Source organism: Trematomus bernacchii, unplaced genomic scaffold (assembly GCF_902827165.1).
Source record: "Trematomus bernacchii unplaced genomic scaffold, fTreBer1.1, whole genome shotgun sequence".
Lineage (NCBI taxonomy): Eukaryota > Metazoa > Chordata > Actinopteri > Perciformes > Nototheniidae > Trematomus > Trematomus bernacchii.
This window is the reverse complement of record NW_022988098.1, coordinates 5,154,090-5,181,444: the sequence shown is the minus strand read 5'-3', so window position 1 is coordinate 5,181,444 and position 27,355 is coordinate 5,154,090. Positions and strand designations below refer to the sequence as shown.

The following is a 27,355-nucleotide window of genomic DNA, read 5'->3' as shown; positions in this document are numbered from 1 at the left end:
GGTTGATGTAGCATTAATAATTGAGTATTTTAAAACAACAGAAAGGTTATTAAACACCACCCAAATTATGGAGTCTAGGACTCAAGGCATTTCTTTTTAGTTTCCTTTTAAAATGGAGATGAAAGCAGCCTGGGTACGAAAGACAGAAAAGAAGCGTTGGAAATTGTATATTATGGGAGGCGTGTTGCGCAGTGGGTTAGTGCGCTGATCTTCGAATCAAAGGATAGCAAGTTCGAGTGCCACTGCAGTCAGCATTTCGTTGTGTCCCTGGGCAAGACACTTCACCCCAAATTGCTCCTGTGGGGATTGTCCACAGTATTGAGTATGTAAGTCGCTTTGGATAAAAGCGTCTAACAAGTAACATAATGTAATGTATACATCTATACTTAAGCTAAACTAAGATTAAAGACTAGCACAGTAGGTAATACAATTCATCCGGCATAGTAGGGTCATGAAACAAATCTAACATTTCTGATTGATAGATGCATTTTAGAGTTTTGGTCACATTTCTGTCTGGATTGAGACCACATCAGAGCACCAAGTAGGTTATAATAGGGTGTTGCTGATTGTATATAAACATTGTCATCTCAGATTCAGGTAAAACATCCCTTTTGAAACTGTTGACCACAAAGTATTTCTAAACAGACTTGAAAAGTAGGTAAGATGTTCTGGTCAAGTTGTGAGTTGGATGAGATCATATCTCAAAGGAAGCTGTATTGTTGACATTTGTGTTCATGAGTCTGAATGGGTCAAGGAGTCCCCCAGGGCTTGAGTTTTGGGCCACTTTCATTCAACCTGTGCCAGACCATATGAGAGAAGTTGAGGGTAGTAGACTAGTCTTTCAAGTCCTCAAGTCCAGACTTGATGTTATTTATCTTAATGTATTCTTTCATAACATTGCCACTCCTTGTAATTGCCTCAATTGTGCTTTAAAAATACCTTCCTTGTCTTGAAGTCTATTCCTTCCTTGTCTATTAGTCATCAATATAACATTGAGTCCTTGGTGAATGCTTTATTTGCGACGTCCTGTGTGACTCAGTTGTCAGTGTCACTGTGCTCAGCTGTGATGAAGTGTTGATGGGCCAAGGTGCCACTTCTCTGAAACGCATTGACACCAACACACTCATCACCATCATCCGGTAAAAATACAAATATATGACTCATGTAATCGTTTCAAAAGACAGTTCATCTCTGTATCTTAAGAGTAACGACCATGGTTAAGCTATTCAAAATCTGACATTTTCAATTGTTTTCTATGCTTGATTTCTTCCTCCGAGATTACTTAAAAACAGTAATTTATTATCAATGATCTCTATTGATTGTGTCTGCACTACTACTTTTGAAATACAGAGTTTAATTATGTGTGTATAGATCCATTGAGATTTTGTGAGAAATGAGCAAACCACTAAAAATGTAATCTTGAAAGACATTTCCAAAACAAGCACACAGCATTTTCATGTTTAGTGTTGGAGTACACTTATCTAGTGGATACCTTACCTGCATTACTGCCATTCATTATTACACTTTCTGTGCGTCTTCATGGCAAAATGTGCTTCTGAAGACACCTACCTTAGAGGGAAATACCACAGAAGAAGTTAAAAGACTTTGCCAGGTGGTAATTTGTCTGTTTCAGGACCTATTTTGTCACCGCAACTTTGCAGCATTATGAAGTAATAATAATAATAATAGCTTGCATTTATATAGCGCCTTTCAAGGGACCCAAGGTCGCTTTACAAGTAATAGGGCAAAAACAAACATAACAAAACAAAAGTCAGACAGACAAAACAACAGATCGATTAGGGGCCGAAAGCCTTGGCAAACAGATGGGACTTGAGGGCCCTTTTGAAGGCGTCGAGTGTGGGGATGTTGCGAATCTCCGTAGGGAGAGCGTTCCAGAGGGTGGGGGCTGCCACACTGTAGGCTCTGTCCCCGAAGGTTCGCAGTTTGGTGCGGGGGGTGGTAAGCAGGCCAGAGTCTGAAGTCACAGAACTTTACAGATGTGGTAAGATTGCAAAATAGTTTCCATTTCTGTATTTAATCTGGTTTTGTTTGTATTCACCTTTTAATAATGTCTGTACTTGTAGTGCCCACTCTATGTGTTTTTGAAGCAGCAACATTCTGCTATATGTACTTGCATGTGTACGTGATGAATATGAATCTTGAATCCTAAATACAATTTCTTTTCAGGAGTACAGTGGCCGCAGAAATGGGATGTATTGTTGAGAAAAGCATCGAATGTGGGTTTGAAAAGGATGTTTTCAAAACAGTGGCCTTGGGATCTAAAAAGGTGAAGTGGAAAATATAAAGATGGTATGGATTTTGCAGAATGCCACAGCCACGTCTGCACTCATCTGGAGGGGGATATACGTGTTTCAATATAAACGTACGGCAGTGGTCATTGTCATTAAGATGTTTACCTTGGTCTTTGTCCTGCTGTTTCGACGCTCCTGTGAGGTGATGCTGGTGTGAGTGAGTCACAGAGTTACTGAATGGCGGGCTGGGTTTATAAACCTCTGTGAGGGAGTTTGAAGGCCACTTGTCCCTGCGATCCGTCACATAGGCACATGCAACAAGGTCCGACAGCTTCAGAAACATCACTTTTCACCATGGAGTGCACAGGAGCGCAGAGGCAGCTCTTCATCATAAAATCCTTCTTCCTCTTGCTCTTCATTCTGTTGTTGGTGTCCAACGGGTCTTCAGCTGTCATCACAGGGGTAAGTGGAGCAAACAGGTAGATAGGCAAGGCAAGTTTATTTATATAGCACCTTTCAACTTTCAATTTCAAGGCAATTCAAAGTGCTTTACAAAAATGAAAGACATTAAGAAAATGGCATTTAAAAACAGTCATTAAAAAGCAAAGATAATAAAGTAAACATTAAAAGTAAAATACATAGATAGGGGCATCTTAACTCTAATCACAGGGCAATGGGAAGCTCTCAATGGTGTATTATGGGAATATGCATGCTTTTCCAACTGCTGTTCTCATAGTGGAAAATGTTTCATATTTTTTGTATGAAAGGCAAAAATATAATATGACTTATTACCATCAAGAATACAATGTTTTTTTAATGATAAAGATTGACAATTCAATTGGATTGGATTTTTATGAAGAATATGAATAATTTTTTAGATAAATCTGTATAGGTATTTCTTTTTTATTGTGGTTTTAATATTTATCTAAGTAAAAATATTACAACATTTTTTTCCGAATGTTTTATTACAGAGTGAAAATGCTTGACTTTTTTTCAGACTTTTTTCTTCAGAATTTCTGTAACAATAAATTATAGTGATTCCTCACATCAGGCATTTTTGATATTCGAAAAGCATGAAGGGCTATTCATATAATATACAATTATAAGTGCAGCATATCAATCAGTTTCTACAAAAATACATCATTTCATTGCAACCATCCAGGTAAACCTATCTTTGAAGTATTTCCATAAAGACATTAGGATTTCCATAATTCTGCGAGCGTAAATCATGGACATAACCTTCTAATAAATCAGCCGTCCCTGTCACTACAGCCCTCTGCGTGCTGATGTGAGTGCACAGGGGAGCGGCCATAAAACAGACATTCATTCTCATCCTCGTCTGTCACATGAAATCATTTCTGTTCCTCTTCATCATCCTGTGTGTTCCCTTCATGTCATCCAAAGCGAGAACCGTAACTCAGCTTCTCGTGCAGACCCTCAAAACAATCAATCACCAGCAATCCTGACGTGTTTTGTTGATGTATGATACGACTAATGGAGCACTAATATCCTCTCATTAGCATAATATACTGTCAAGGTAACACCAGCGTTGCTTCTCATACATATCTCACACATTCAAAGCTTACACCAACATTACCTGCATTTTCCAGTTGATATACTAATGAGAAAATAAGTGTTACATCATTAATTTACATACATGCATTAGAGCATTACATACACAACTTGCATGTGTATTTGTCAAACTATTTTCAATATAGTAAGGGTAAAAAAATGAGAAATGTTAAAAAATAATTAATGAGTATGTTAGTACGTTCATTTGCAGGCTGCATTAATTAGTAGCTGGAAATTATTATTACAGATTCAAATTATGGTGGCAAGTTATTTCATGTCCATAAAACTAATCAGTCTTTTCCTCTGCATAATAAGTCTTAAATATGCCTAATTAAATCCCAGAATATTAACTGTGTGTGCGTGCGTGTGTGTGTGTGTGTGCGTGTGTGTAGGCCTGTGAGAAGGACTCTCAGTGTGGAGGAGGGATGTGTTGTGCGATGAGTTTGTGGATCCGTGGCCTCCGTATGTGCACGCCCATGGGACAGGAAGGAGACGAGTGTCACCCCATGAGCCACAAGGTGAGGTCGTCCTCTTTGATTTCTTTCCATACAGTTCTGCAAGAGGCCAAATATAATACCAATGTGTCTCGATTTCTGTTTCCAGGTTCCTTTCTTTGGGAGGAGACTCCACCACATCTGCCCCTGCCTGCCCAACCTGTCGTGTCTCATGTTAGAGGAGGGCAGATTCAAATGTCTCTCACCGTACCAGTTTCCAGATATCTACCTATGAAGACCACCACTCACAGTTACTTTATCTCTACTTGCACTGTAACTATCTGCCTTTGAAGTCCTGTTTGTTTGTTTCTTAATTTATTTTGAATAAAGAGATATATTTAATAATGCATCATCATTTTGGCATCACCATCGCTAAGGTAAATGCGTACTCCTGTCGACATGATTACAGTACGTTTAGTAGTTAAAGGTCCCCTATTATACTGTTTTTCATCAATATATTATAGGTCTCAGATATATGTACAACACATGTCTCTGAAGTGTTTGGCTCCAAACACCAAACAGATCATTGCAGCATCCCATAATCCCCTCTGTTTCAGCCCTGTTTCAAAAGTGCTGATTCTCTGTCTGTTACTTTAGATGAAAATAAGGAGCCCCTCCCCACGCCCCTCTGAGAGAGATTTGGTTAAAAAGAACACAATGTTGCTCGAGGAGGAGATTCAGGTGATAAGGTGGGGAGGGGGGGGGTTACCTTGGTTGGTGATTGGCTAATGGTTACACAAACAAACAAATCGTTCTGACATCATAAAGTGGCCAAAATCTGATCAGCTCATTTTTATACAGGTTTTTATATAAATGGATCAGGACAAAAAGAGAGAGAATCTTTTTTCCTGAAACTTTCAGAATCTCTTTACACAGAGGGGACTCATGTTGATGTAAAAAAGACAGGAACAATTTTATTTTGCATAATAGGTGACCTTTAATTTAGTCACTTGTTAGCAATCGCAGATTTACGCATAAAAGCTTTGGACATTCGCAAGGGAAGTATTTAGTTGTGTGTTGTGGAACAAAACGTGACGATCTTTTCAGCTTGTGTTAACCACAGACCTTATTCAGGACTCTCACCACACACACACAAAACGAGGGTACCATAAGTGGTGAAATGCTATGTAATTTCCGGGTTTTAGGACTGATTACTTCACCACTCTATAACCTCAGCTCGTTCTATTTTTGTTACACAATTGAAAATAAATGTTTTGGTATGTGTGACACAGTGACTGTCTGATGATCCAAAAACGAAAGTATGAGGCTCAAAGTGAAATATTTCTCTGACTAATTTAGCGTCCGAAGGCTTCTAAAACACTCAGAACTTGCACTTTTCAAGCTTTAGGAACAGTGCCTCTGTTTATTTCTATAGAGTCCTTTCTTTTCAACCATTAGACTGTGTCATAGTAATCTGTAGTAGCAGAGTTTTTGGTGAGCTTCTATGGAAGCCCTGACTTTAGAGCAAGCATTCAAAAGGAAGCGGACAATAATATATAGCGAGGCAAAATAAGTAAGCGTCAATTCCTGCCTAGAATGCCTTAAATAACTTGGGACACACAACATTTCCTAACCTCATCAGGTGATATTGTTTTCCAAAAAAACTACATTTTCAATTGTACAAATTGTATTTTAGGAAAACCCAATGGGAAGTACATAGGTCAGTGTAATTACTGAGCGGTTAGAAAGACCGAAAAGGTCAATAAAAACAGCCAGCAGTAAAAGCCATGGTAAAAATTACATTTAGCCAGCATCACAACGGAGCCTCGTGCCCTGAAGACAAGATGATGATCCAAGAATACCAGAGCTGCATTTGCATTGCATGAGAGAACATGCAGGTGAGGGACAATTATACCGTGAGACCTCTGCACGCCGATAGCAGAGCAAAACCATCTGTCAGGAACACGCAGAAACAAATGAAATTAACCCTTTAGTTGGTGCTTTGTTAGGAGGTGAAAATCAGAACTTTAACTCTTAACTTTAAAAAGGCAAGTGGTTTACTTTGTGTTTCTGGTCACATTTTGTTGTTTGGTTCAAGCCACACGTTGAGAATGTCGTAGGAAAGTGGGGCTAAACCATTCCTCGCAATCAAATCAGCTTTGCAATGAAATAGAAGATCTTCAAACAAGGAATATCACATTAAGAATCACAATATTGGTAAAAAACCAAACTGTTTATATTAGATTTTTTCCACACACCGTTTAGAGCTAAAGGACTAAGCACATTTGTAGATTGTTTATCATTTTACATTATTTTTGCCTTTTTTCATTTAGGATTTGTTTCAATATTGTAAAGGCCTATCTACTTTGTTGAGTGTGTGTGAATAGGATTTAATTTGAGAAGTCAAACAAGTCATCACAACTGTGAGTAGAACAAAATTGAACGAAAACGCGTTAGAAAAGTCTAAGTGGCTTGATGAAAACCAATGAAGGAAGCTGCCTCTCGTTAGTCTCTCAACTTTATAGAACTGCAACTCTAAATTGCTCTTGTGCCCTGTTACAACCTAAAGCCTCAGAATAAAGACCAAGGACAGGACTTGTTTTGACCTGATAAGAGAGAATCCAACAAAGATCTGTATTGATTGAGCAGCACTTTTTCAAACCTCAGGTGAACTTGATATTTTTCTCAATAAGAAAATCGATAAAAATGTCTATCACTCTAACCCTCTCCTTTTTAAAACCAGTGCAACAATATCACACCTGTTCTCATGGGGGCTGTCAGGAAACAGAACACATTAGTAACCACTGACAAGACAGAGGGATTAGAGCTGGTGAGCAAGAAGAGACATCTTATTAAAAAACAGATTATGAAGCCCAAAAAACATATCTTCATTTCTTATTTATTTGCTGAGAAATACAAACAATGCAAACCTTTCCAAAGCACTAAATTGTTAAAATGTGTATGTCCATATCTGTAGAAAATAATATAATTCAAGGATAACCCAACAGAACTGACCCATGAAGAAGAAGAATTTGCAAAATACCTTTTAAAGTGAGTTTTAACTCCTTTTTAAACACAAATGTCCCAATGGATTATGAAATATACCACTTATCTGGTAAAAAAAAAAAAGCAGAAAGAATGAAGGAAAAGAGGCTATACAGTATTTACAAATGGGACACTGGCTGTCCTCGTTAAAAATATACTGAGATCTGTGTCTCATTTGTGGTATCCAAACAACTAGAAAGCCAGTGTGTCACAGAGAAACTGTCTCTGATCAGCTGATAAAATAGCTCTGTTGTGTTTCAGTCATCAAAAGGCAAACAACCTCAAACGAGTGTGCCGGGATACAATTTGAAAATATACAAACTAATAGCCAAAGTAACAATCATGTACAATATTGTTGTGGACCGAAAAAGTTGATATACTGAATAGGACATGAAAAATAATCTCCAAAAATAGGACATAACACGACACAGTACATGTCATACTTATACTTGGAATTAGTGTCACCTACAGTAGGGGAGAGCGGGGTCAGTTGGTACTTTTCCTTAAAAAGCATCTCTGCTCTTCACAATGCTCAGACACACCCTTTTTATGGTGCGTTCACACTGGATGTAAAGTGGATTTTTCACATGGCGGGATTACATGTAAAGTAAATGCAAAGATGCCGATAGAAGCAGATTTGCAACGGTTTTGCTAATGACGCTGCGCAATTTGCAAGAGTTCAATTTTCTCAACTTGAGCAAGTCATTTGCGTGACGCTGTCTCACGCAAGCCAATCAGCAGTAAGAATCTCCGCCTGTATTCACTTGTTATTTTGAGTATGGATGGAGGAGCAACATCGTTAGCTTAGCATGGCCTGATTAGCGTAGCATTTCAAATGTTTTTTGCCTGCCGTCTTCAGATACACTTGCCAAAGCATTAATTCATGGTTTAATAACTAATTTGTTTAAGTGTGTATATTGCGGCATCATTCTGATATTGCGGAGTAAACAAAAATGATGCCGCAGTAAAACTTGTGCGAGTTACGGTTGGTAAATCTTTGCTTTGCGTCTGGTGTGAATGCATCATTAATTTGAGCATAAACGTCAATGTCCTCACATTTTAAAGACAGTTTCATAAATTGCAGCTTATAAAAGCCCATTTCAGCTGTTAAGTAATTTTTCCTCTTATATACTGTTTTTATTAATGCCGTAAACATAACATTTTCTAGACTGTTGGTTGAGGTTAGTGTTGCTGCAGTTGTGCAGAACAAGAAGCCAAAGTGTGTCTGCTCTCTCAGGGATGGTGGAGACATGTCCCCGAGTTTAATTGGGACTGTATTGTTTATAGTTTGTTTTTAATAACAAAAAAGACATGACATAAGGAGACCATAATGTTACGTCACTGACACAATGTTTACTCAAGTGGCTGCAAGTGTTAGAAACCGTTAACATTTAGATTTTTCCCCAGAAGTTTGAAAGCAAATTATATTGTAAATATGAACTATGGTGTTCAAATTCAGAGTGCACATTTGTATTTTTCAGTTGTTTTGCCCTAAACAAGGTAACCTTTTACAAATGTGTGCCTTTCATGTTTGGTTGGGCATTACAACACGTGTTTGATTGTCAGCAGGCACCAATATCTGTTTAGGCATTCAAATATTATCATTATTGTCGAAGTAACATATGAAATCAAAGTTATTTCGTGTAGATACAAAAGTGTCCCAACTGACCCCACTCTCCCCTACTGTGAAGCAAATAAAACAGATGGCAAAGGGGATTGTTTTGAAAAACCATCAAATCATATGCCTTTTGTAGCTTTACTTTATATCACATTCAAGTTTTTGTCAGATTAAAAAAGCAAATTATATTTGCCATGAACAAAAGTAGCAATTAAATAAATATTAGAAGCAATGAGAAGTGGGTTCACACTCCACATCATCCCTATGTATGTGTGTGTGTACAAACACATTTGGGGAGCAGTCTGCGTACATTCTGAAACAACATGTGTCTTTGGCAGTATTTTAGGGCCTCAGGTGACACAGTATGGCTCCATGGGAGTCTGTGTTCCCAGGCAGGAGGGGAAACAGGCTCTGAGGCGCACCCGGAGCTCCTTGTTGAACAGGAAACTGATGATGGGGTTGGCCCCCGCTTGGGCGAAGCTCATCCACACCGCAGCGCTCAGGTAGAGCTGCGGCACCGGAGCTCCGCGCACAAATATTCTCAGGTAACAGGCGCTTATATAAGGAGCCCACAGAATGAGGAAGGTCAGGGTGATTATGTAGTACATCTTCCCGATCCGTTTCTCCATTTTAAACTCATCCAGCACCAGAAGCCTCCTGTTTCCGGGGTGAGAGGCTTGCCTGATCCCCACTAAGGTCGGCGGGGTTGGTCCTCGTCCGAATCCGGCTATCCAATTAGCGGCAGCCTGCCCAGTGGCCCCCGGCCCGTGGAAGGTCCAATTCTGGCTGATAGCTGGCACCAACTGAGCCGGCTTCATTTTCCGGTGATCGTACACGAAGCACAACATCTTCACGTACACCACATGCGTCGTGCCCACGATGACCGCCAGCATGAGCATGAAGCCCAGCGTGTCGTTGGCCTTCAAGTAGCGGTGCTCGAAGGTGCACTGCTCCTCCTCACGGATGAACTTGTAGGTGCCCACGTCGAACACCGGGGGGAACGCCATGGCCACGGAGAGCGTCCACACCATGCAGATCACCGCCGCGCACGTACACACATTCATCCGCTTGTAGTAGAAGCGATGGTGGGCGATCGCCATGTAGCGGGTGACGCTGACGCAGAACAGCAGGAAGGCGACGTGGAAGCAGAAAAGCACCGACATGAAGGCGACCAGCTTGCAGCAGAGCGCGCTGTACGGCCAGGCTGACCCGCCGCTGATAGATGCCATGACGAAGGGGAAGCAGACGGCGGAGCGCACCACGTCCGCCAGGCACAGGTCCAGCAGGAAGAAGTAGTGCGCCTTGTGCAGGGAGCTGTCCTTCAGCAGCAGCAGGGACAGCGACGCGTTGCCCAGCAGGCTGATGCCCATGATCAGACCCAGGGAGGCCAGCTTGACCGCAGAGGCCGCGGACGCATAGTTGTGGAAGGACGGACTGCTGCTCTCTCCCAACTCACTTGTGTTCGCCATCGAAGTCGGGTATTCGCACATTATTCCCACATCACTTCAGTGTTAGTATCCAGCAAATGATGAACAAAATAAACATCCATCCCGATCATCCCACTTCCAAAACACAAAACATCTAATATTTCTTTTTCTTCTTCTTCTTGTCCTTCATCTCACAAGTGTCCGGCACATAACGCGTCCCTGTCTGTGGGTCCAGTCCCTGCTGAGTAAAGGCAGCCCGGGTTAGTTTTGTTTTTATACACCATCTCGCAAGGCTCAGCAGACAAGCGGCTCACAAAACACATCCCAGCCTCCTCTCGATGGCAGAGGGCTGCCTTTCGGCTCCGGGAATAAAAAAGCAGACAGTGTTGAGCGGAAGCATGGCGCAATTACGCATCCAAAGCCTCATTAAAAGGCAGGGAGGATAGGAGTTAAATATAGCCTAGGAAAACAAACGTGTTAGTAGGAAAAGAGTGGATCCGAGGCTCGCAGGATTGGGAGCGTCTGTGTGGGTCCATCGCTGGATCTCTCTCAGCGTCTGCAGACTGTATGCGACGCACGTCCGCTTCCTGCATGTAGTGAGCAGGCCTGGGATCAGCCAAGAGGCTCATAATGCAATCTATAGGAAATCTGTCTCCATGCACAGGTCGACAGATTTCGTCGCAAAACATCTGATCATAGGCTACCAGCTAGGGAAATACTATGAAATATAGTTTTATATTTTATTGTATTGAAGTTTAAGGAGTAAGAGTCACTTTATTGTTCATGAATGTCAATGTGTAGTCTTAATTATTAATAGAAAACATGAAACACAATAAGCTCTTGATTTTGAACCACTACTGTATGTGAACATCTATTTAATAAAACTTAGAAAATATAGGCATAACTCAAAGAGAAAAAAACACAAAGAGACCAAAACAATGACAAAGTGATACAAAGCCAATAAAGACACAATATGATCACAGTAAAACAAAACAACTACAAAGAGACACAAAATACACACAAACTGACACAAAAGAACTACCAAGAGACACACAACTATAAAAAGTCACACAAAATGACTACATTTTGACACAGAACAACTAAAAAAGGACACAAGATTAACAGAAAAACAAATTCAAAGACCACAAGGAGACATAAAACAACAACTAAGAGACACACAATGACCACAAAGGGACATTGAACAACTCCAAAGACACATGAAATGACCAAAGAAAAACACAAACAGACACAGACAGAGTGAACACTGTGGGTTCAAATAAGGTAAATAGTGATATAACCGAGCGGGGGTGTCTCAGAAGACAGAAGAGCAGAAGAAAATTAACTCTGACTTAGAATGCTTTATGTGATGCCTTTTAAAGAAATTGAACAGGATTTGACCAGCGTACTTAAAAACAGACCAAATAGAGTAATTGCATTTTCAGAAGAGAAAACCACTCTTTCTGTCTCTTCTTCTTTCCTTGGCCTTACTACATATGACTTTCAAGGATAAAGACAACCAAACATCTAAAATATGTTTATAGGTTAATAATTAATTGGTGGTCTCAGCAGAACTTGTGTTCTTTGAACCTCAGTTGCCACCATGTGACAGATCTGCACCTGCAGTGAGTCTCCAGCTCCCCCTGCTGGCGAGGAGCAGCAGGAGCACATGATAAATCTGGCATTAAGCCCTCAGTGATGTCTTACAGGGACATATTGGCTTTGTCTATAGCTGACCAGAAGCCACATTGGTCACACCATACTCAGCTCAAGTCTGATGCCTAGAAACACTTTCCATTCCTAGTCAGGTTTTGATTTATGATCCTGTGACCACACTGGAGAGCTGATCTAATGAAGTCCAGATGAATAATGGAAAAAGGATGTTCATACTGATACGAAACCCTAGTAACTCCATTGCATGAATCAGTGGGTCCAACTATCAAATGGGCAGGTGTAGACTCAAGCTGGTTATGTGTACAAAATAAATGTTAGTGTTATCTGTTTTAATTATTGTAAAATATGTAGTTGAATACAGTTGCTAATCAAAATGTTGGTAAGTATAGTTACGTCACTTTGGATACAAATATTAAATATAGAATAAATAGTTCATTCTGTTTATCTGCTATAATCTTAATTCCAGTTATATTTAAGGACTTTTAACAGGTTGACAGTGTTGCATTGATGTTCTGTCTGGTTTAATTGGATGTTTTCAGGATTTCTGCATTTTTCATGTAATAATTAAGCCCTCAATATTGTCTTACAGGAAAATATAGTCTATGTCTACAACTAACAATTAGGCACACTGGTCAAGCCATACTCAGCCCAATTCTGATACCTAGAAACACTTTGTATTGAATAATACTTTAAACAAGTAATTCAAATAGCTTTATTACTGTACATTTCTAACAGGATAAGTCATAATCTCTATCCTAATACATGTTATACTTATAGGGCTCTTGGTGTAGCAGTATTGATGGTTAAAAGTGGACTACATAAGATAATGTCCTGCTTGTGAAACCATAATTGTTACGTTATATGTTATAGTGTGGTTAAAGGTGGGGTAGGTAAGTTTGAGAAAACGGCTCGAGATACACTTTTTGTTATATTCCATGGAATGCTCTCAACATCCCGATAGCAATGAATATCTTAAGTGCTTTGACAAAAAATCCATAAAAAAATGTCATCTGTGGAAGCCGTAGTACTGTAAAAAGCACGACCAATCATTTTAGCCGGCCCGGCTAAAATAACTGGATGGCCTACCTGCCTGTCAGCCTTCCATCTGTGCACAAACTTATCTCGTGCCCTCATTCGTCATGTGCGCGTTCGTGTGTGTTGGAGGAGGGGCTCTGTAAGGAAGTGGTAGATTTTTTCCGGTTGTGTATTTTCAAATTCTAGCACACTCGAGCTGGTTTCTCCAAAATTACCTACCCCACCTTTAAGTTAAACAAAGTGTTTGGTGCAGTGCATTGACAATACAGATCCAGCCAGATGATATTTAGATTGCTGAAGCTTTAAAAACTCACATCTTGTTACCTGAGTGCTTCAATGCCCAAAGAACTGCTGTCTTGTTGGAGCTTGCAAAGCACTTTCACCATAGTGCTCTGAAACAGGCAACAAGAGTCGAGGGACCGAAGGTAGTGTAATGAGAGGATGCCTCACTCCTAGAAAATTAAGAAAAGGGGGCCCATTTCCTTGATGCTTACATAGTACTTGGTGCAGATCTAGAAGATATACATGGAGGCAAAGGTTATACAAAATGTGTGATTAGTGCAATTCCCAAACACACTCTGTACCTTGTACATTTAAATTAAATGTAAAATCTGCATTTACTTAGCACACTTAATTTAATAGTATTTAGTGTTCACATGAGAGTTCTAGCTGGACCTATCATTGTGTGTACAACAACGTCAATTATATATATTGATATTGTACAGTCGATCAGATACACTATAGATATAAGCATATATCATTCACTTTAAATATGTATATTTATTACAGTTTTGTGCATTCTACTATTGATAAGTAAGTACATATTTACTGTTTATGTTTGTTTTTTTATATCAAATTTTTACTTGTCCCAAAGTGGGATCAATAAAGTATATCTAATCTAATTTAAAATGTCTATCCCCTCAGGCCCCCCTATGGAAACTGAGCTCCAGATCAACTTTTCTTTTAAAATGGAAACAGATGTTGTGGTTGCAGGTGTGCTGTGATCTTCAAGTGTTGCAGCTTTGCTGGTATGATAAATGATAACTAAAGAAAGAAAATACAATAAGTGTTATGTGGACAAATGTAGTGATACATTCCTTGTTGAAGAAGACTATCGTGTATGACTTGAGTGCTTCAGCCGGACGTCGAGACAGTGTTCCTCCTGGCCACGACACTCATGACAATAGAAGCTGTTTCACACTGAAAGAAAGTCTGGGGGTAATGTTCAGTATTGAAATAACATCACAAAATGGTGGGAAATGAATGCTTTATTTAAGAATAAAGTTCAATGACAGGTATAATAGCATGTCAACAAAGTAACACAGATTTTAAGGCTGATATTTGAGGCAAATGTTGATATTTAGGAAGCCACTTCTTGGGGAGAATATACAGGGTACTGGTCTGGGCTTTTGTACGATATATATTTGTCTTTTTTTAACGAGGAAGTCCTCATAGATTACAATATCTGTGTTTGTGGTTGAGATAGTGCACCATTACTGCAAAGTCACAAATATTATAAAGTAAAGCATTTGAAAAACAGACAAGGTACATTTACACCATGTCACAGAATCTAATGACAACCCAGACTGCATAATACAAAATCCAGTTTGCACTCTTCAGTTACACAGTTTATAGTAATGCGTGGCATTGCAAGTGTGGTAACCTAAATGAGTGACAGTAACCTACATTTTAAAGCCACAGTTGCAAACACAACAAAACCTGTTTCCCCCTTCATCATCACTTCCATACGCTGATCTTTTTAATGACAGCTGTTTCATATGCTCAATAGCTATTTCATGTATTGGAATCAAATACATAATGATGTCTTACACTGCACTGTTACTTTTATTCTTGTATTTTGTATCTGACTTGTTCTATTTTAGCTTGCTTTATTTTCATTGTATTCTCTCTGCCTTGTAATGACAGGTTTTAAAATGTATTTAAAAGTAATTTTATAACGTCTTTCTGTGACACTATATCGAAATGCTTTTAATGTTTATTTGATTTTTTTGGTAAAGCACTTCGAATTGACTTGTGTTGAAATGTGCTATATAAATACCATGATAAATACATTTGCTTTGCCCATATTTACTATCTCTTCTGTTGTAGATGTTGTGCTTCATGTCAGAATCCAGAAACACACACAGAGTGAGACATCACTTTATTTGTTCCTGCTCTCTGGATTGGACCAACTGCGTGGTTTCTGCCCAGTGACGCACAGACGTCACCAGTCGGTAGGCGGAAAAGCGGTGGTGTGTCTGCTCGGTATCTACAGCTAAAGCCAAACCGGGTGATTTTAGTAAACACATTCACACAGGAGCTTTTAAATAAAGTGTTATATCCTTTAACCGGCTGTAATGGCGGTTCCAGAGGGTCAGACAGACTTACAGAGGGACAGAGGCGCACTGAGCGACCCTCAGACAGTTTCCCCTGCAAACAACATTGACATCGACGAGAAAGAGTTGGAAAACATCACAAAGAAACACCGAGAAGACGACGAGACGACGCTGCCTCTGCACTCACCTTGGACGTTTTGGCTGGACAGGTAATATACCTCCACTCTTCCGTGTTGCATGTGAGTTTGTAACCCGGGGAAGAGCAGGAATGATGGAGGAAAAACAAGAGTCAAGGCCACAGCTTTCCGCAGGCCTGCAGAGCGAATGTAGCGCGAGACTGTTCCATGACCTTCTTCTGTTACAAAGTTACCGTTTCATCCACGGTTATGAATCCTACGTGTGTTTACCTTGGTGTTTATTGGTATTAATCATTCAATTCAGGAGAGTTTCTCCTATGTTTCCCAGCAGGGGAGCCTGGCAGGGTAACGGTCTAAAAGTAGCTCAGTAATAGGATACAGTCTTTCCAGAATCCACATACAGTGGTGTAAAGTAACTTAGTACATTTACTCAAGTACTGTACTTAAGTACAATTTTGAGGTTCTTGTAATTCAAATATCCATTTTCTGCTACTTTGTAATTCTACCCCACTGCAATTCAAAGGTAAATAGTGTACTCCAATACATTTATTTAATACCTTTTAATTTCTTTGCATATAAAGATTACTGATAAACAATATGATCAACACTTAAAAAATACTTTAGATACACCTCGATTAAGCCCCAATTAGTGTAAATTAGTTACACCAGTACCATTTTGATAAACATATGAATGCATCAATACTTATAATCAAAACATACAATATATATCATTCCGAAGTCAGCCAACCTGCATAATTAGTACTTTTACTTTTGGTACTTTAAGTATATTTTAATGCCATGATTTTGTAACAGTTGTTCCATGTTTCCGAGCAGGGGAACCTGGCAGGGTAATGGTCTAAAAAGTAGCTCAGTTAAAGGATACAGGCTTCACCTTTTTTTTACAGTATCCACTTATATAAATTAAGCTGTTATATACTAGCCTTATTACAAAGACTTTTCAAAATAAGAGTCCATAAGATTGCAAAGTGTCTCTATTTGTCTTTCCTTCTCTTTTATGAGATCATGAGATTATTTATTGTTTGACTTTCTGCCTTGGAGCAAAGGTTTCCAAAGTTTGTATCCCACCATGTCATCTTCCATGTGTTTATTTAAAGTGTTGACCCAAAAATGAGTGAAGTATTAAAGAGGCCCTATTATGCTCTTTGGAGTTTCCCCTTTCCTGTAGTGTGTTAGTTTTAGTGCATGTAAATGGACTGCAAAGGCTAAAATCCCAAAGTTTATAAGCAACACTTTATTGTACAGTATACAATATGTAGCATGTAGTATCAGTCTGGTTCCAACCTCCAAAACGTGACATTTTTCTGCTGACCTATATTTCTATGATTTCAAATGATTGGTCCAACAAAAAGAAGACTTTTAAAGAACTCGCATTAGGGCTCTCAAAACATATAATTTGCATTTTTCCGCTATTTTAACAACTAAACCATTAAATAGGATAACATCTTTTGTCCATTCACACTGGAAAGTGTCTTTTAACACACGTAACAACACATGCTGCCAACAATCAACACTCAAGCACAACACGTATAAAAATAAAACATCTGTAACTCAAATAATGTAGCCTACTATGTAATTAAGTAAATTCCTAGGTGTAGCCCAAACACTTTCATGCATGAATTATGAAAACCTCAGCCAGGATTTTTTTACCAAGTGTTTTTATTGCCCATGGGGCATGAAAAACAAGATTTTAACTTTAGTTTGTTTTGATCTAGTTTTTTCAAATTTAGAATTTTTTTTTTATATGTCCACTCAGGTGGACAGTATGCGTTAAAGTTTGAACTGAAGACGTGTACATTTGGAAAAAATGATAAATAAAGATGTGCAAATTTAAAATGACATTATAATAACATAAGTATATTGATTTACGGCCCAAAAAGATATTGCAAATGAAGTATTTTCAAGAACAACAGTAGCAGTATGAATTGTAGTTGAAATATAGCCAGTGATGCATGACGTCCACTTTAGTGGACAGGTGATTGATCATAATTTCCTGCAAACATAAAATCAATACTTTGACAATTTATGAATTATATGATTCCTAAGTTGTTACTTGATGTCACCAACATTGTTATACCTGCAGGGAGCGCTTTCCATAAAATAATTGGCAAGATATCGACGAGTGATTCGGGCCGTTTCTCAATGTTGAGTATACCTGCTGCAGAGCCACTATTTCAAGTATACTACGTCATCTAGTGGCGCCGAATGCTGGGCATTTAACATGCATTTAAACAGTCCTTCGGCGCCACTCAATGACGTAGTATACTTGAACTAGTGGCTCTGCAGCAGGTTTATTCGACATTGAGAAACGGCCTCCGTCCATCTGGCTTTCTGTCGTCCATCTTGGTTTAGAGAAATGTATCATGCACTTACACTGACTTTCCACTGAGTGGCAGTGTATGGGATGATGCAATAGGGTCCTATGTAGTGGCTGATGGTGCAACCATGTATATACAAGAAAACACCTTTTGAAAAGCTGTCCACTGTAGTAGCCTCTATGCGTGTTAGATTGTTGTTGTTTAGGTACATTTGTGTCTACCTTTTTTTAGGATAGGAATTTAGATTCTGTAATCCCTAAAGATGTTTGGCTTATGTCAAAATGAGAAAATTCAAGGTAAAAATGTGGATCCTCTTGCTCTAAAAAGCTGACGTTCAGGGGCCTTTGGGGTAGCTTTTAGCATGGAAAGAACATGTTGTTTTTATGATCTCCATATGCACCGTACAGCCTATAGAGGCATGTAAATATACTCCATGGAGATGATCACTAAAACTAAACTGAACCCTCTGTTTTAAAGTTGACACACATAGATAACATCAATCATCTGACCAAAAAACATAAGGCAAAAAGTAAACATGAACCCTGAGCCTGCTTTTTGTGTTATCAGCTGGTTCCTTTTTCCTTGATAAATCAGTGAATCCTCACCATGGTCTAAAACTGTTTCCACTTGTTCTCTCAGGTCATTACCGGGCGCGACGGCTGCTCAATGTGAATCCAATCTGAAGAAGATCTACACCGTGCAAACCGTTCAGGTGAGATCTGGCCCGCAGTGTAAAGAGCTGAGTCATCCTCAGAGGAAAGAGGTTGTGCATCACGACTCGGCCAGGATCACATTAGCTTGAGGAGAAAGCTTCATTGATGGACGGGAAGTACGGTCCACTTGCACTTTAAGTGTTAGGAGAAACGACAACATTTCTTATCTTGAAACTTGAACACGTAGGTTTATTGACGTCATAAAACATACCAATATATCAGCTTTTCTAATTGAAATTCCCCCCCCCCGTCTCGAACTATTTTCGGTTGCAAATGTGTGAAAACCCTGTTGATTAACATATCATCATCTGTCAATTCAGATGCCTTTGATTTGTGGCTCTTCTTACACTTTAGCCATACTACCTTTTGTTGTGGTGCTTTGATGGCTTGTATGTTGTTAAGGGGAAGTCAGTGCTTTATTTATTTTGTATTGGGACTTTCAGCATGTGCAGTGTTGTAAAACTAAATATAGCAGCTGTAAGCAAGCAGTCCAAAAAAAGAAACCAGGGACTAAACACAGAACAAACACCGCTCAATAATTGTGTGGGTTTTAGCATTCATTTCTCCACAAAACAAAAAGGTATTGGTACCAGTTGACTTATTATATATTCTTCAGGTTTAACATAACAACCTTATTTATTTGGGAATGTATCTCACAATGCCATGGGGTCAAATATATGAATCTAATGTAATAACAATAACCAATTTCAGATTTGGCCCGAATTGTTACACACAGAAACAAACAGCAGGGCCACTAGATGGCAGAAGGGTTCTCTAAAATAACACATTCAGTTTCCTCCAGTTTCCTGGTTCAATCCCTTTACCCTGTTGTCAACACGTCCAAGTGTCCTTGGGAAAGGAACAAGGAACCACAAATGTTTCAGATTTCTTGGCTAGCAGTGTGTGACTGTTAGTCTCTCTGAGCAGCTGGCACCTTGTATGGCAGCTTTAGCCTCTGTGTGAATGTGTGTGAATGCTGACTTGTATATGAAAAAGCACTTGAAGGGGAAAACCGCTTTAAAAAATACAGTCCATTTACAATAAAGAACAACATATTTAGTTTCCCCACCTGCAAAAAGCCGAAAAACCCTATCTTGAGTTTTTCTTTCAACAGTTTTTTTTGTTGATATTTTAACGGGAAAAGGCAAAATGTTGCAGAACCAAACATTACAGAGGAAGGTTTTGTTATTTCTTTGACATCTTCCGTCATCTGTGACTCCTCCAACGGTAGCCATGGTTTCTCAAAGTGCTGCAAATAGGCATGGGTGGAGAAAAGATGATATGTGTATATATGAATATAAATGTGTGTGTGAGACATTAAAGTTAAAATCCAAACCCTTTTTACAGGTCTTCTCCTGAAAGCAGTGATAGTCCAGTATGTTATGGTAATAGGGAAGCATACCATAACAAAAACCTGGAAGTTACACTATCAAACTAAATCCTCTGTTTGATTTGATGTGTGAAAGCACAACTTGTGAAATGCTTAGCCTCTTAGCATGGGGGCTATCCTGGAGTTGGCTTGATTGGCATTGTCCTGACACCTGTACATAGTATTCCTCTACTGCAGGGGTGTCCAAACTACGGCCCAGGGGCCATTTTGAATCGGCCCTCAGCCAATTCAAAAAGTATAATGGAATATGCTCCACAAATTAAACTTGTGCTTGTATTATATTGTACTTTGTAAATAAATACTTACAAATATATTACACAGTATTCATGTGTTAGTAAGCGCAGTTTTTAAAGTTGAAAAGAAAAAAGCCCAATAACTTATTTACAAGCTTGAAATATACCCTTCATATTTCCACTTATTATAGATATCTGAGGCTTCTGTTTTAATGAATGAGCTGCTAACACAATAAATGAAACCCTCTGGAGAGCTGTGAGCTTTTTCTTAAAGCATTTTCAAGTATTAAGAATATTTTACCCACATTTGATCGATTTTGCTAACTTATAACTGAACTTATGAGGCAATAAACCTCACCTCTAGTGAGTGGCCAAGCCCTTCGTATATTTTTCTGTATGTGGCCCTCAGTGAAAAAAGTGTGGACACCCTGCTCTACTGTTACACCAATAACTTATCTGTGAGCTTTAAGAAAGGAAAACAGATCTCTTCTCTCCATGTTTTTCTCCCTGCAGTTGTTCTGGAGCGTGTACAACAACATCCCTCCAGCCACGGCCCTGCCTCTGAGGTGCAGCTATCACTTAATGCGTGGAGAGCGGAGGCCTCTGTGGTGCGTCTATTATCACTGTCAATATTAGAGTTTATTCCCTAACAGCAGCAGGAGCACAGGACAGAGTCCAAGCTCAGGCACTCACTGTCATGTAATCATTTCAAATCTGTTACAAAATGTTCCTTCAGTTACACACAGTGGTGGTAAGTAACAAAGTACATTTACTCAAGAACTGTCCTTAAGTACAATGTTATGCTACTTTGTAATTCTACTCCACTACAATTCTGAGGTAAATGGTGTGATTTTACTCTACTACACTTATTTAATACCTTTAGTTACTTTACAGATGTGGATGAATGATGTGAAATATAACCAAGTGTTAAATCAGACTTTAGTTCCACCTGGAGTAAATTCACAAGCTACCCTGCAGTATACAAAGTCATTCAAACTAGCTGCACCTTTACCAGCTTTGAGAACACTTTCATGATCAATCATTATAAAACATATCATATATATTATTCTGAAATGGACCAATCTGCACAATGACTACTTTTACTGTCGCTACTTTAACTATATTTTGATGATAGTACTTTAACTTGAGGAACATTTTGAATGCAGGACTTTTACTGTAACAGAGTATTCCTACACTCTGGTACTTCTACTTTTACTCAAGTACAAGATCGGAGTACTTCTCCCACCTCTGGATTTAAACATATATTAAAAAATATAAACACAACACCCACTGAAATATATATAAAGGGATTTAAAGTATATTTGAAGTATGACATTAAGGATTACATTGCTATATTTTGTAATCATTACATTTGTATTAGTCTGATTAATAATTTAATTATTTTGATCATCAGTTAGACATGTTAAATAGTCAATATTAGTGCTTCAAGTTACATTAAAAGTTTTGTTTCTGCTTCTACAATTCTTGAAATGAAATAACTTTTGAATAAAGTAAAACATTTATTAATTAAGTATTTACATATTTTATACCAACAGGGAAGAAGAAAGCAACGCAAAAGGAGGAGTATGGAAGATGAAAGTACCAAAAGAAAGCACAGTAGGTGTCTTTGTTTATCTACACATCAAATCATATCATAAAAAATGGCTGAATTATGAATAAACTCTTCTGTTACTTCTTCTTGCTCCAGTCTGCAGTTTGGAAAGAGTTGTTACTTGCTACTATCGGGGAGCAGTTTGCAGATTACTGTGCCTCAGGTGAGCTACTTCATCAGAATGAAAACAGATGTGCTTTTCCCCCAGCATAGCATTGATGAATATTTATCTGTTTCCCTCCTTTTTCTTCTCCAGACGATGAAGTTGTCGGTGTCAGTGTTAGCGTTCGGGACCGGGAAGATATTGTACAGATCTGGAATAGCGACGCATCTCTTGCTGACGAAGCAAATATCTTGGGGAAAGTCTATGAGCTCCTCCCGTACATTCCTTTTAAAGCTGTTTTTTATAAGCGTAAGTATACCCCTTTTTTCCCCCTTGCATGTAACGCAGCATTTAGATTTAGCAACGGAGCTTACACTTTAAAATTGCTCTTGTCAGAAACTAACATCAGTCAAGTCAGACTGCAGAACATTTTTTAACGGTGCTCTGGAATGAATTATGCACGTTTGCAGGAGATTCTTATGCAAGCACGCCAGAGGATGATTTAAGGAGCGATCATAGCTGTAGGCTAACCAGGAATGTATTGATGTTGCAGAGAAATGCCCCCTAATGTATGCTTTCATACCTGCTCCACATAGCAGATGCACATAGTCCTGTCACTACATGTCAAATACATAATCCCAAATGTATAATGAGCTGTACAATTATTAGAATTAACTGCAACTGCTACACAAGCAGAGCATGTTATTTAAGACCATAATACTAGTCTTTTAAACTATGAATGTGCTGATAGGCAAGTGAAAAAGAAAATCTGGTTACCCGAGCCTCTCCTGTCTTTAAAGGTGGGGTAGGTAAGTTTGAGAAACCGGCTCGAGATACACTTTTTGTTATATTCCATGGAATGCTCTTAACATCCCGATAGCAATGAATATCTTAAGTGCTTTGACAAAAAATCCATAAAAAAATGTCATCTGTGGAAGCCGTAGTACTGTAAAAAGTACGACCAATCATTTTAGCCGGCCCGGCTAAAATAACTGGATGGCCTACCTGCCTGTCAGCCTTCCATCTGTGCACAAACTTATCTCGTGCCCTCATTGGTCATGTGCACGTTCGTGTGTGTTGGAGGAGGGGCTCTGTAAGGAAGTGGCAGATTTTCTCCGGCTGTGTATTTTCAAATTCTAGCGCACTCGAGCTGGTTTCTCCAAAATTACCTACCCCACCTTTAAAGAGGCCCTACTATGGGGTGTTATATAGGTTTTAGTGCATGTAAATGGTCTGCAAAGGCTAAAATCCCAAAGTTCCTTATTTTTTTATGAGAAAAAAACAACTCAAGATTGTCTTAAAGCTCCTTCACTGTTTTTATTTTCAACAGTAAAACAGGTGGGACGAAAAGTGTTTGGTGTTGTAATTCTCTCTTTGACCACAAGAGGACCCGTTATATCCTATTCTTAATCGTTTTCAGAAACGTACATGTTACTATAAGTTAGATTTCTGCAAACACACAATATGTAATGTATTTTATATTTAGAGTGTATTGAAAACTTAGAGAAGTGTTTGACAAAAAGTAGCTGAAGGAAGAAGATAAAGAGAGATTATCCTGGTAAAACCTTTTTATTTCACCCCTTCTTAAGTCGTACTGTACACACAGAGAAAACTATTCAGATTAGACTTGGGTCACCAGAATTATAATTCTCTCAGGGCTAACATAATATTACTTTTTTCTTTTAAAAAATGGTCTTCCTTTTAAAGACTTGATGTCAGATTCGTCTGTGATGTTCACCTGGTTTTGCTGTGTTAGTTTCTGTTGTGTTCACTCATTGTGCAGTTTGTCCAGTTTGTTGCATTTAAGTTTTCATTAGGGTTCATAAGGTACCTGCTATGAGAGTCTGCAGTTTGGTCCTTACGCCTTTTACACACTCTCTCCAAAGCATAACAAAAACATTGAAAATAAAACAGAAAGATATCTGGATTAAGAGGTTGCTTTTTCTTTGCACAGCATGAAAGAAAGGCGAAATGAATGGGCTGTGATTTTAGTTTTTTTTAGCAGAGGTTAAGTTCAATCATTTGCACGGCCCTCGTAGGATTTTGTAAACATTGAAATGGCCCTTGAGAGGAAAAAGGTTCCCCACCCCTGCTTTAAACAAAGTCTCCTGCATGTGAAAATACATGTTCATACTCACCGTGAATCCCTTTGACTTTCAGCTCACATGGACCATCATGCCTTTGAAGGAGGACGATCAAGACATTGAACGAATGTAACGCACTTTTTTTTATTTTCACCTGAACTCTGTACCTGCCTTAGTGTAAAGGCACTGTTCACAACCTAATCAAGGGTATTCTTTTGCATTCAACAAGGAAATAGTTATCAATATATTTTTATAACTTTTAATGACTGATGCCTTGTTTCATGTTGATGTGGGTCCTAACATCTGAACTCTTTAGAGACTGTTTATCCAGCGTAATAACTTGTTAGTTCATTCTGATTTCCTCCTGAACTGCACTGTCATGGTCCTGTTCTCTGCACGGCATATAGACCTCACAGTTTATCCCTGGTGTAGAGTGGTGCAAGACCAGGCAGTTTACCACTTCCAGTGCCCTTAGTCTCTAAATACACTTTTAGCCACCTTTAGCTTAGCGGTGGTGATGCGCAGCCATGTGATCGTTATGTCTGTGGCTAGACTAACGTTAGCTTTTTATTTCTGCTGATGGCATTTACGCTTCAAAATTAATTAATGTTATTTTAATATATGGAGATTATCCTGCTGAAAAAAACATGTACGTATCATAAACATGTTTGGCGAAAAAAAGCGTATTATTTGCAATTTTACAAGAAATCCCATTGCTTTTAGTCGAGGAAGCCCTTCTGATGCTAACTTCAGTGCTAGCATACACACACACATCATCGCTGCACCACTCTATAGAAGTAAGAGATACATACTTAGTATTTTTACAATATTTTAAAGTATATTTTTACCAGATGAGCATGGCTCTACATAATGAGTTTTATCTGTTTATTACATAAGACATCTCAGTTCATATCATATTTAGTCAACTTAGCCAGTGCCACAGCACTTTTTACAAATGTAAGTAGTTTGTATCTTAATGGTGTTTCATCGAGTTTGTCCCCATTTGATCGTTTGAAACTTTCATACATCAAATTTAAAATCAGGGTAACTCTTGGAAGTATTGCACATGACTACCTATTCCAATCCCAGTGTCCCTCAGTTACTAAGCCTTCACAGAGGATCAGAACACATCTGATATCGCCCCCCGAAGAAACTCAGATTTATCTAAAGAGCAAAACCCATCCTGAAAGGTGCCTCTTTGAATGTCCTCAGCCACGCCACGTTTGACATTTCTTTCAATACACGTGTTGAAAAGTAGACCCTGCGCTCTCATGAAAGGGGTCACGGATTGTTTAGCGAATTACCCCCGAAAGAGATACTGCACATTTTTTAAGCTCAAATAGTGACGCTTGTCTGTACTTGCTGAGAGAAATGCAGCATTGTTTGCTCAAGTAACATGAAGTATCCTCATATTTAGCAGGATATGTACATTATGTTAAATTCTGTCTAAAATATGGTAAGTTTCAATAGTCATTGAGTCAACTGCTGCTTCAAAGAACCAGAAGAAACACTGACCTCATGTATTTGATCGTGTTCATGTTAAGGAGCATCAAACTTATTTTTCTATCCGTTCCCTTTACTAACTCTTCTACTAGTGCAGTGCAGGCTGCAGTGAACTGAATGCTTCTGCTGTCATTGTGTGTCTCACCACTCTTACTGTGTTGTCAAACTGTAGACTGGTCGATGCGTTAGTTACTGTATAAGGGGACAGTATTTCCTTTGTAAACATGATTTTTGCAGTGACATGAGCAAAGTAAATAAAATTAAAATGAAAAACACAATTCATATCGTGCCCGTTTCTTCTTTTAAAGTACTATCAACATGTGGACGTGAGTTAATGTCATATACAGTAAGAGCCTTAAATCACTGCTTATTGCACAAGCGCCACAAAAAAGAGGACAGAAATATTTAACATTTTTACTTTAAGGTCTTCAAAGGACTTAACTATTATGCTTATTTGGGTTTTCCCTTTCCTGTAGTGTGTTTGTCTGAAAATGAGTACAATAGGGCCACTTTACATTTTGAGATAAAGCCTGATGAGTCACATTAACGTTACATATTTAAATATGAAATCAGTTTCAGTCAAAATGTGTTAATTTGATTGTAGCCTACCGTTTGATTGGTCCACTATATTTCTAGACCATGTCATCGATGAGTGCCAAAAGTTTTTTTTTTAACTATAAAATATTGAATACTGATAAATATAAGGGTAAAATATATTACATAATATTTATTTAAACGTTGTGTCCGACAGTGGAGCACAGTTTATTGCATTCATCATTATATTTACATCTATGAGGGAGATACATATGAATATAGAATAATATATATACATTATAGGGGTTGATTCAAAGCAAATAATAAAAAATAAAAAACCCAACAGTTATTTTGTTATTTTCCAAAGTAGAATCTCTAAATAAAGCCACAGCACTAATACAATATGTTGACCATTAACCCTCCTGTTGTCTTCGGGTCAAATCTGACCGATTTACTACTTTCATCAATCATAACTTTTTTGTTTTACATTTGATTGCATTAAGGCTTTATGATATCCAGTAGACATTTGAACATATGCAATTGCTGATCACTACTTTCATTGAATTTTGGATGATTTAGTCAACTTTGTATCACCCATGGTGTTCCCGCCATAAAGAAAAGGAATTAGTAACCATCCGGATCAGATAAAACACACTCACACACACACACACACACACACGCACATACACACACTCTAGATGTGTTCCCCCCCCCCGTATGTGCCCATCCCCCCACATGGATCACACCTGGCACACGCAATACATGTTCAGTGTCTATTCTTTTTACATTTACTGCAGTTGTTCATGTATACCAGTAGTCTGATACAATATTTACATTTTGAAAGGGTGTTAAATGAAATTTGGTGATGATTAATGGTTTTTGTGTTAATGTAATAGCAGTTAAAGCAGGACCTCACCAAAGTAAGGGGGAAAACGAAGACAATAGGAGGGTTAAACATGTTACAACAATGTCAGAAATATGCAATGTGAATGTCTTCAGTGGTGAGATGGTGAGACATTAAAGTGTCTCTCTCCCCTGTAGTTATAAAAGGCATCCACCTCCTCTCTGAGCTCACCGTGCCCACACCGAGCTGCACTTTATCAGACCATTTAATGGTTAAGAAAAGGTTGGTATAAACCAGAAGCGCACTTATCATGGAAACAAATCCACGGTCAGACATCATAAGCGTCCACAGGCCGGCCGTTCAGAAACATTTCTGTAATGTCTGAAGGGGAAAGAGCAGCTGATCCCCGCAGCAGAAAATCCTCTTGATCTTTAGAGAAACGCTCCTGTTGCTCTGTGATCTACTCTGACACCTGA

General features: G+C 38.7%; 3 protein-coding genes across 3 annotated transcripts; 2 read left to right on the top strand and 1 right to left on the bottom strand.

The window, feature by feature from the left end:
* Nucleotides 1-2,489: 2,489 nt before the first annotated feature.
* prok2 (prokineticin 2) lies at nt 2,490-4,559 on the top strand. The gene is given in 3 exon segments (XM_034121976.1): nt 2,490-2,714; nt 4,217-4,342; nt 4,428-4,559. Coding segments are annotated over 3 exon segments (477 nt in total). The 3' UTR covers nt 4,554-4,559.
* Nucleotides 4,560-7,141: 2,582 nt separating this feature from the next.
* On the bottom strand, nt 7,142-10,869 carry gpr27 (G protein-coupled receptor 27). Its single transcript, XM_034121608.1, has one exon. It carries the CDS (start codon nt 10,409-10,411, stop codon nt 9,272-9,274), a length of 1,140 nt encoding a protein of 379 aa, XP_033977499.1. The 5' UTR covers nt 10,412-10,869; the 3' UTR covers nt 7,142-9,271.
* Nucleotides 10,870-15,280: 4,411 nt separating this feature from the next.
* LOC117475585 (eukaryotic translation initiation factor 4E type 3-like) lies at nt 15,281-25,783 on the top strand. The gene is made up of 7 exons (XM_034121880.1): nt 15,281-15,599; nt 18,503-18,575; nt 20,713-20,807; nt 21,756-21,816; nt 21,908-21,974; nt 22,068-22,223; nt 24,075-25,783. Exons 1-7 carry the CDS (start codon nt 15,412-15,414, stop codon nt 24,119-24,121), a joined length of 687 nt encoding a protein of 228 aa, XP_033977771.1. The 5' UTR covers nt 15,281-15,411; the 3' UTR covers nt 24,122-25,783.
* The last annotated feature ends 1,572 nt before the right edge of the window (nt 25,784-27,355 follow it).

What these genes read in the sequence shown, in the direction of transcription:
- gpr27 (XM_034121608.1), bottom strand. Translation starts at nt 10,411, where the DNA reads ATGTGCGAATACCCGACTTCGATGGCGAACACAAGTGAGTTGGGAGAG.
- LOC117475585 (XM_034121880.1), top strand. Translation starts at nt 15,412, where the DNA reads ATGGCGGTTCCAGAGGGTCAGACAGACTTACAGAGGGACAGAGGCGCA. An exon ending in ACACCGTGCAAACCGTTCAG is followed by an intron (nt 18,576 to 20,712) that starts GTGAGATCTGGC and finishes TTCTCCCTGCAG; the next exon opens with TTGTTCTGGAGCGTGTACAA. An exon ending in TGCAGATTACTGTGCCTCAG is followed by an intron (nt 21,975 to 22,067) that starts GTGAGCTACTTC and finishes TTTCTTCTCCAG; the next exon opens with ACGATGAAGTTGTCGGTGTC.